Here is an 8,744-nt window from a genome sequence, read left to right as displayed (position 1 = left end):
CCTCGATTAATGGCAACCAAAGACGCCAATCTGGCACCCCTTCTGTGGCACTGCACAGCAAATGACCTCCCCCATCCATACTCATACCTGTGTTAGTCATTATATAGCGATGGGCATGCTAAAGCGAATATACCATGGCACTCACTTTTCATTTGTTATTTTCATTATTAAGGTTACCTCCGGCGGTATAAAGTAGAGTGGGGGCCGGACGTCGCAGCCATGGTTGTGGGTGCGCTGAAGAAAAAAAAAGTGGAGTCATTGGACGCGTCTTCAGTTTGACTCAGTGTGGGGCAAGATACGCTCATTTGACTGTACTTGTTCACATCGACCAGTATAAGACCAACGTGGATGGGTGAAGGCTTTGGTGATCGCGTTTATCAATACGAAACGCTCTTATGCTCCTTCACGTTTTATGAATCGTTTTGTTCATGCATGTATGTATGCTGCAGGTTTTTTTTTTTTTTTTTTTTTTTTTTTTCATTTTGCAACAAGAGCAGGATTGATTCCATTTATTTATACATCTGCTTCCTGAATATGTATTCCCAGGACGAAAGCAGACGGAGCAATGGCCTGATTGAACAGGTCCTCCGTCTCGGTTTGCCCCTGCTAGCATTGGAAAGGGCAATTTACAGCCGACAGCTGCGAACATGGTGATGCAATTTGCAATTTTGTCAGTAGTTCCTGTTATAGCGCGCGTCACCGAGGCTAATGGGCCGTTGAAGTGTGCGACAATCATCGCGCAATAGTTGTTGGATGGGCAGCCCCTCATCGATTGAGTGGTGGTGCCAGCGGTGGCCGATATCCAAGCGAGCTGAAAGAGCCGCCGAGTATAGCGATGCACCCAGAGGAGGAGGGACAAGAACGAAAGAGCGGTGTGAGCCAGGACCTCCCAACGTCACAGGACCATCTGCAGGCCCCATCGTCCCGCTCGTCTGGTCCCACTTGTGTGTGGCACGCCTGCACGCCTGGGGGGATCTGGCGTCAATAAAAAAAAAAAAAGTCTGGTCCCACTTGTCCAGGAACGAGAGGCCGTATGAAGAGAGTTCAAGTTCAGTGGTGCACCCTCTGGACTCCAGCCGAGCTATTTTTCACTATTCTTTTGCACCTTCTTCTCTGCTTTCGCATTACTCTTCGCATCACTCTTCGCATCCCGCCATCCCTCCGCTCTCCTTGCGCTTCCACATCGGCATCCCACGCTTTCCTCCGTATCCGCCATCGAGTCCATGACCTGAGCCCGCCCATACCCTTTTTGTTAAACAAAGGACGACCTCCATCCAACCATACCACTTTGGCACAACCGAGCAGGAAAAAAAAAGACTACAGCTTGCACGCTCCTCATCTTTCATAATTACATCTTTGGCTTCCAACATCAGACACACACACCCTGTCTCTTTACAACGATGCATCATTCCCCAGAAACACTGCAGGATAATTGTGAGTTACCACTCTTCATCCTCGTTCACTTCCCGTCTTTTTTTTTTTTTAGCTTCTCATTCAGTCTTTCGACATTTCAGCACACTCCAAAAGAGAGCGCATTATCACACCACTCACACCATAAACCCAACCACAACCAGCAGAAAAAAAAGAAGCAGAGCAATTTGTACCTGGACTATACCCCTCCCCGCACGTCAATTGCTCAACCAGCAGACGCTTATTGGTGGCGACCGCATTTTTTTTTCTAACACTGCAAGTGGGGTCAGCAACTGATACGATCGATTGGCGTAAAACCGCACCCATTGTTTGCATCTGTATTTTATTCCCTTCTTTGCTCTCCCAGGACCGCCGCGGGGAATGTATTGCTTCTGGGGTATCCCTCCTGGCTACCTGGCTGGTTTCGAGGCGCTCGATCTGTCCCCTTTTCCCTCTCGATTGCACCTCGCTTACTTCTCCCAAACCTCCTTGCTACAATTCTTTCCCTTGAGGTTAATGTCATTCCTTACTTCCACCGCCTGCCCCTCCTTCTCTTCTCCCTTCAATGGTCTGATTCACCGAGCTGTACCTCGGTGCATTCAATTGGATATATGTTCATTTTTAGGATGATGGCCTAGATCAAACACACTAACCCACCCCGGTATCCGTGGATGGATGCTCTGAAAATCTCCCGTTAGCGTATCAGCGGAGGAGGCAGTCCACGCTAGTCTTTTCTATCACAAAGCTCGATGGCTCACTAGGCGGACCAGACTCACCGCCAACTTCACTCTCCCAGAACCGATCGCTCATGCCACCATCATCACCAGCGGCTCATAGTAGCAGGAATTCGTTCGGTTTCTGGGGTGGAAGCAAGTCTGCATCCAGTACGCCCAATCTTGGCAATGCCGCCGGCAACAACAACGACAGCACCCCCGACGATCTCTCCTCCTCCTCGATTACTACGGTTTCGGCTTCTGCAGCACTGACTCAGACTCAAGGATCTGGGGAACCCTCGGTCGGCAGTGTAGACAGCTCTAATTCCTCATTCCACCAACGACGGAAGCGGAGCGAGAGCACAGGAGGACTCAAGGTAAAGGAGGATCCGAAAATGGTCGTGTCTGTGTGAACCAGACCAGGGGGTTAATTTGTTTTGCATTTGAAGCATGAGAGCACAGCACCTTTTCGCATGGGACACAATCAGCATTAAGCGCATTGAAGAAATGAAATAACATTTGACTTTTGCATCACGTATTTCTACGTATGTGATTATATATAGAACACCGCTGGTAATATTAGCAGGATCGTTAAGAAGAGTAGCAGCAATTTTCTCAAGAAGTTTGTCAAGGTATAGAACACGGCAGAGAAAACTGTCTGCCAACTGCAAAGACCAATTCTCGTAGAATGAGAATGTTTATCCGTTGTCTTCCTTTTTTACGATATGAATGGCAAATGGTCAATAGAGCTTTGACGACAAGGATGCTCCGCCAATACCCGTTGTTCCAGCGTCCAACAATGCCTCCTCTATCAAGTCGCCACCACTCTCGACTAAATCGACAAATTCTCATGACATGTTCTCTCAACCCTCGATCTTACATTCGGGTCTCATTGGACCCCTCGATACTCCACCGCCGCTTTCGCCTCTGCTCGGACAGGAGTTGGAGTATCGTTTCACCTCCTTGGACTCGTCATTGCCACCACTCGGCAGCCAGGTAAAGCAAAATCAGGCCGTAGAGGGCTCAAATGTAGAATCCTGGCTCAACGACACAGATCCAGGTTTCTCACCGGCTGCGCTCTCAGCCAGTCTTGCTGCACTTTCGCAGGAGCGCGCTCAGCTGGATCGCCGGCGATCGAGGGGACCAAATGATCTGGATGACGATGAGGAGGAGGACGTGGATGAGGACGAAGACGAGGATCTGCCGATCAGCATCTCAAATCGATTGTCAAAGCTCTATGAGGCTGGCTCGATGCATTTGAATCAGTCGCAAACATCGCTGTACTATTCAACAAAATCTAATCTATCAGACAGTGAGGAAGCTGCTTCCAGGAGGACTTCGCTTGCTCAGGACGCTCTTGGATACAGTCTGGGGCTCTCTCGGGGCAATTCAATCCGATTCTCACAATACAGTATTGGAAATCTCCATTTGGTCCCCTTGACCACTTCAGCCTCGAACCCTTCATCCCCAGGGCTTCCAAAAAGTCCTATGGAGTATCCCGACGGCAGACAAATACCGCGAAGACCAGTATCGATGTTTGTACCCTCGACGATTACTGCAGCAGAGAGGGATGATGAAGAGGCAAGGGCCTTGGGAGGCAGCGCTGAGGCAAATCATGCCCATGGTCTGAGTACACATACAGCAGCTACTCCGTCAAGCTCCATGGCGGCAACACCATCATCGCCAATACTTACTCCTCGAGAATATGGAAGGCGCAGCAAAGAAGGGCCTCGATCCGCAGCGCTGCGGCCAATTACCATCTGTGTGGGACCTGAAGACGCCAACAATCATCCTCTCGCCTCTAACTCGACCATGGCACTATTGACCCCCGACATGTCCCAGGAGGAACAACAGGATGCGACCGCAGCGTTGGCGCTTCGTACAGCAAAGAGGTGCTATGATGAGGACGAGGGATTTTTGAAACGAAGTGAGATTGCGGAGTACCTCGGGGCACCGAAATCATTCAATCGACTGGTCCTCACGCACTACATGGACTGCTTCAATTTCACGAGCAAGCGGTTGGACATGGCCTTTAGAGCACTCTGTCAGAAGCTGGTCCTCAAGGGTGAGACGCAGGAAGTGGATCGCATCTTGGAGGTGTTTGCCGAACGATATGTGACCTGCAACCCAAAGTCACTGCTAGGTGGAGCTGATAACGCTAAAGATATCGTCCACGCGATCACGTACTCGATCCTCTTACTCAACACAGACCTGCATATCGTTCAACAATCCAGCAAAATGTCACGGTCGGCATTCGTCAAGAATACGCTCCACACTGTGCAGTCTCAAGCATCGCAGAGTCAAAGTTGCCATGGAGAGGACAGTTTTGAAAGTCTAGGGCTCCAACGGTCCGTGACAGGAGAGTCGCTTCCCGAGGGAGGTGGGTCGTCAATATCCTCCAAGAAACCGACACCGAGCATCAGGAGCTGGAAAAGCGGACAGAGTCACCAAGCCACTGGTTCTGGACAGGCCTTTAATGGCCATCATCACCAACAATTCAGCAACAAGAAGGGCACGGATGCCAAGGCTAATGGAGGTTATGGAAACGGCAAGCTTTGGCTTCAGGAAGTGGAGGGCATGCTAAAGGACATCTACACGGCAGTGAAGCAGCATCAGATCCTACTGCCGTTATCTCCGGCGACGTTGAGCCCTCCCAGATCGAAATCAATTGTATCACTATCCTCGCCACCGACCTCACCAACGATCTCTGGATTTGGCTCATCTATCTTTTCATCTAATCGGATGAGTCGGCTCATATACCCATCCTCGTCTTCACCAGCACTGCAGGATTCCGGTGGAGGGTTTGGTTTGGGGCTCTCTGGCAGACGGAGCTCTGTGAGCGCACGTACAAAACAGCTCAGGAGCGATGCCATCCAGCGACTGAACGCTCAAGCTCATGCGCAGCAGTCGGGAGTCGACAGCGACCGCCTTTTTGTCTCAGCCCCATCATCAGCGTCCACTAACGCCAACCATCGACTCAGTATGGTGGGCCCATTCATGAGCGACTCCTACCTTCTTGATCTGGCAAACAGTAACAATAACCGGGAGCGGGACCTAGGCTTGGGTCAAAGCCAGCACAGCTCTTCAAGTCGGCTATCCTCATTGACAATGGCAACTTCCCAGACTGGCATATCAACATCCACTTCTATAACCACGCCCTCGGCATCTCAGAACAGTCTCATATCCCTGCAATCTCATGCTACCACTACTCCATCAAGTCAGGAGGACCATCAGCAACCACACAAGAAGCATCACTCCGCAGATCAGCAACAGGAGGATTACGCACGCCTACAGAAGAGCCAGCTGCATCAACAGCACATCGAAGCGCGCTACCGAATGGAGGGTATTCTCTGGCGCAAGCATCTATTGGAAAGAACCGACAAGAAGGCTCAACACCGTGCCTGGCGTCAGCTGCTAGTAGTGGTCGATACGGATCAAGGGACGCTGTCGATGTTCCGCTCAGATAGCAATATACCAAAGCTCCCACCACCATCCTATGGACGACAGCGGCGATCAAACTCTTTGTCAATGTCTTCACCCTCGCCCCTTGGAGATGTCGAAGCGGATGTGCCGTTGTTTGACGAGATTCTTTTGCAGCACACGATCACCAACATTCTCCCACCCCCGGGGTATTCGTCATCGAGGCGACATGTCTTTGCGGTTCAGCTACACACTGGAGCCGTATACCTTTTTCAAACATCCACTCCACAAGAGTGCGAGGCTTGGACACGAACCTGCAACTACTGGGCTGCTAGGACTAGCAAAGAGCCGCTCGTTGGAGGCGTTGTCAACATGGAGTACGGCTGGGGACGAGCCTTGGAAACATTGGCTCGACATGAGGAGGAACAGCAGCAGCAGGCTCCTGAAGGAGGTCGAGCGACACCGTCATCAGATACCTCACAAAGCTCTTCTCACACAAGAGGCGGCACAGGTGCCGCGAGCATAAGGATGGATCCTTCAGCGGGTATGAAACTCGGAATGGACTATTTGAGCGGGCCGCCAGATGTGTTCGGAGATATGAATGGCGGGTCCTCATTCAGATCAGGGAGCTCTTTTGGAGATACTGCATCTCTGGGACGCGGTCGGAGTCCGTCGATTCGATCTGGAACTCGCGGATCATTTTCCTCTAGCACTGGCGGTGTCGCAGTAAGTGGTGGAAGTGGAGGTGGCACTTCATTGGGTGATAGCATTACGCTGTTTGAATGGTCAGCACCCGTGCCAACTATGACTGTGAGCGCGGTGACGGAGGAGGAGCAGATGCTTGCATTGCGTAAATATGTTGCCGGACTCGAGGCAGATATGGAAGCACACCAGGAATACCGCACTCCCATGACTCGCTTGGTAAAATCCCTTGCCAATTCCGTTTTTCATACGTTTTGAGCGATAGTTCTATTTTCTGTGATATTTAATCTTTATTGCATTCCATCCTATTTGTTCTAGTTCCCACCAAAGTCGAACAACTACGCTAAGGCATTCAACAACTGGGAGAGGCGTTCACGGTACTTGTTGAAGGAGATGGTCAAATATCAGATTTATGTCGAGTGTTTGGAGCAATCGATCCAGTTCCAGCAGCAACTGCAGCTTGAGCTTGAGAGGGTTCAACAGCTGCAGATGCTAGAGAGACAAGGTTGGGGTCAGGATCAGGAGCTTGGTCAGGAGTTTGGAGATCAGCAGCATTTGCAGGCAGGTCAACGAACCGAGGATGATCTGGAGGTAGAGTTGGCCCAATTGGTCGTTCGTGAGGGCCCGGTGTAAACTCAGGAGCATTGCCAGCCAGCTCATGGCAGAGTGCCTGTAAATAAAACAATAATAATGGCCAATAGTAATACTAATAATAGTAATAAAAATAAAATCAGCCTCGGGAAAAAAGTTGCTGTGCCAATGGATTCTTTTTCTTTATTGACGCCAGATCCCCTCAGGCGTGCAGGCGTGCCACAGGCTGCATTGTCCAAGTCTTGGCTTGGACTGTCAGCTCAATGGATTCAATTGATCCGGGTGCCGGCTACGCCCAATTTTTATCACGTGGGATTTCTTTCCTGGAGCTTCGAGCAGATTCGGTGTGGTTCTTTCCTGGCGATGGACATAAAACCGTTGACGAAAAAATTAATTCAAACCGGCTCTTGAAATCCCCTCTGTCCACGCATCTTTCATAACCTCCCTCAGCTCGCGCTCCACCCTCTCGATACAAAGAGAGGAACCACCACATGTACACAACTTCACAGGCACACGAACAGCACGAGCAGCTGCACCAGCAACACAAGCAGCAGTGGGGTCAACACCTGCACAGCCAACACCAATCCTGGCTTGAGCAGGAGGCCGAGCAACAGCACCAACACCAGCCCCAAATGGATCATTCTGGTCGGCGGAAACGATCCTTCCACTTTGAGCCCGAGTTCATTGCAGCACTAGACGCCTCACTGGAGGAGCCAGCTTCCCCTTTTGCCAGACCACGACCCGGCAAAAAACCCAGACGATCAACAGCCGCTCCTACCCTCTCGAGCACCAACAACAGCATCAATACTGAATCGAGACTGGCACTGCCCCCAAAGCAGAAATCCACAATTGGTTTCGTCCCACAACAGATATCCGATGGCCCCAGTATCATTGATTTATCGTCAGGCGAAGAACTGGTGGCCCTGAACCTCGGAGAGAACGAACACAAGCGGCGGCGTCCAAAAGCGACTGAAAATGGCTCATCGACGGAATCGTTACGAGAGGTCTATGATGTCATGGAGGATGGATCGCTACGACCAGTCATGGATCATGCACCAGCATTGCCCTCCCCTGCGAAGCGTTTGCGCACAGATACCCATCAAAAGAACGACATCGGTCACAGCAGCAGCGAGAACAGGAACAGCATACGCCGTACTGGATCCACGGTTTCTAACCTACATCTGAACGGCCACGAGTTTAAGAAGGAAAAGTCCAAGGACAAGTATCGGGATGATCAGTGGCAGATGGGTCAAGATACCTGGATGGCCGAGGATGAAGGTTCGATCAAGATGAGTCCAAAGATGCCTCGAGCTGAGCTCGGCGCTTTGATCCGATACGAGGGTCCTAAATCCATGACGCTTGCAGATGGAGTCGACGCATTGCTTAGACAGCGGTGGATGGAACCGCACACAAATGCGCCAACCTTGCATAATACGCAGGGCAACGAGCTGGTGCTGTATCGTCGTCCACCACCAACACTCTTGAGTTCGCAGGAGGAGGATGATTCGCAGATATCGTCGGCGCGTATTGAGGAGCTGGATGACAGTGACGAACCATATGTTTCACAAAGTTGGGCGGACAAGGATGATTCGCGGCTAGATGAACTAGAAGAGGGGATCATGGATATGGACCTGGACTAGGTTCAAGACGGCCGAACTCATGCTTCCAACGGTACACCCCTGCACTCTCTCCATTTCTACACTTCACAATCGCTGGTCATTGCGGTTCCACGTTATCTTGTACATAGTTTTCTTTTCATTCACCTGCATGCCAAAATAAATTCCAACAAAGATCAGTTCATTGACTACATATAATCTTATTGAGAACTACATCTATTACTGCTTCTTATCGTCCTCGCCGTTCAAGATTGAGGGCGGTATGTCCACGCAGACCGTCTGTAGGTCTTCT

At 50.7% G+C, this 8,744-nt stretch overlaps 2 protein-coding genes across 2 annotated transcripts; both read left to right on the top strand.

Annotated features, from left to right (window-relative positions):
- The first annotated feature begins 1,091 nt into the window (after nucleotides 1-1,091).
- On the top strand, nucleotides 1,092-6,986 carry BC939DRAFT_467570 (uncharacterized protein). Its single transcript, XM_051557800.1, has 5 exons — nucleotides 1,092-1,434; nucleotides 2,109-2,500; nucleotides 2,687-2,755; nucleotides 2,871-6,464; nucleotides 6,564-6,986. The coding sequence occupies exons 1-5, from the start codon at nucleotides 1,401-1,403 to the stop codon at nucleotides 6,876-6,878; spliced, it is 4,404 nt and encodes a 1,467-aa protein (XP_051406922.1). The 5' UTR covers nucleotides 1,092-1,400; the 3' UTR covers nucleotides 6,879-6,986.
- A 207-nt stretch (nucleotides 6,987-7,193) lies between these two features.
- On the top strand, nucleotides 7,194-8,641 carry BC939DRAFT_467567 (uncharacterized protein). The gene has a single exon (XM_051557799.1). It carries the CDS (start codon nucleotides 7,328-7,330, stop codon nucleotides 8,474-8,476), a length of 1,149 nt encoding a protein of 382 aa, XP_051406921.1. The 5' UTR covers nucleotides 7,194-7,327; the 3' UTR covers nucleotides 8,477-8,641.
- The last annotated feature ends 103 nt before the right edge of the window (nucleotides 8,642-8,744 follow it).

Source organism: Gamsiella multidivaricata (assembly GCF_025024155.1).
Source record: "Gamsiella multidivaricata strain RSA 2152 chromosome Unknown BC939scaffold_110, whole genome shotgun sequence".
Classification (NCBI taxonomy): domain Eukaryota; kingdom Fungi; phylum Mortierellomycota; class Mortierellomycetes; order Mortierellales; family Mortierellaceae; genus Gamsiella; species Gamsiella multidivaricata.
Note: the sequence above shows the minus strand (reverse complement) of the source record. Positions and strands in the feature narration are given on the sequence as shown.

Coding starts and splice junctions, on each gene's coding strand:
- BC939DRAFT_467567 (XM_051557799.1), top strand. CDS start 7,328: ATGTACACAACTTCACAGGCACACGAACAGCACGAGCAGCTGCACCAG.
- BC939DRAFT_467570 (XM_051557800.1), top strand. CDS start 1,401: ATGCATCATTCCCCAGAAACACTGCAGGATAATT. Junction 2,756..2,870: donor TTCTCAAGAAGTTTGTCAAG/GTATAGAACACG, acceptor AATGGTCAATAG/AGCTTTGACGACAAGGATGC. Junction 6,465..6,563: donor GCACTCCCATGACTCGCTTG/GTAAAATCCCTT, acceptor TATTTGTTCTAG/TTCCCACCAAAGTCGAACAA.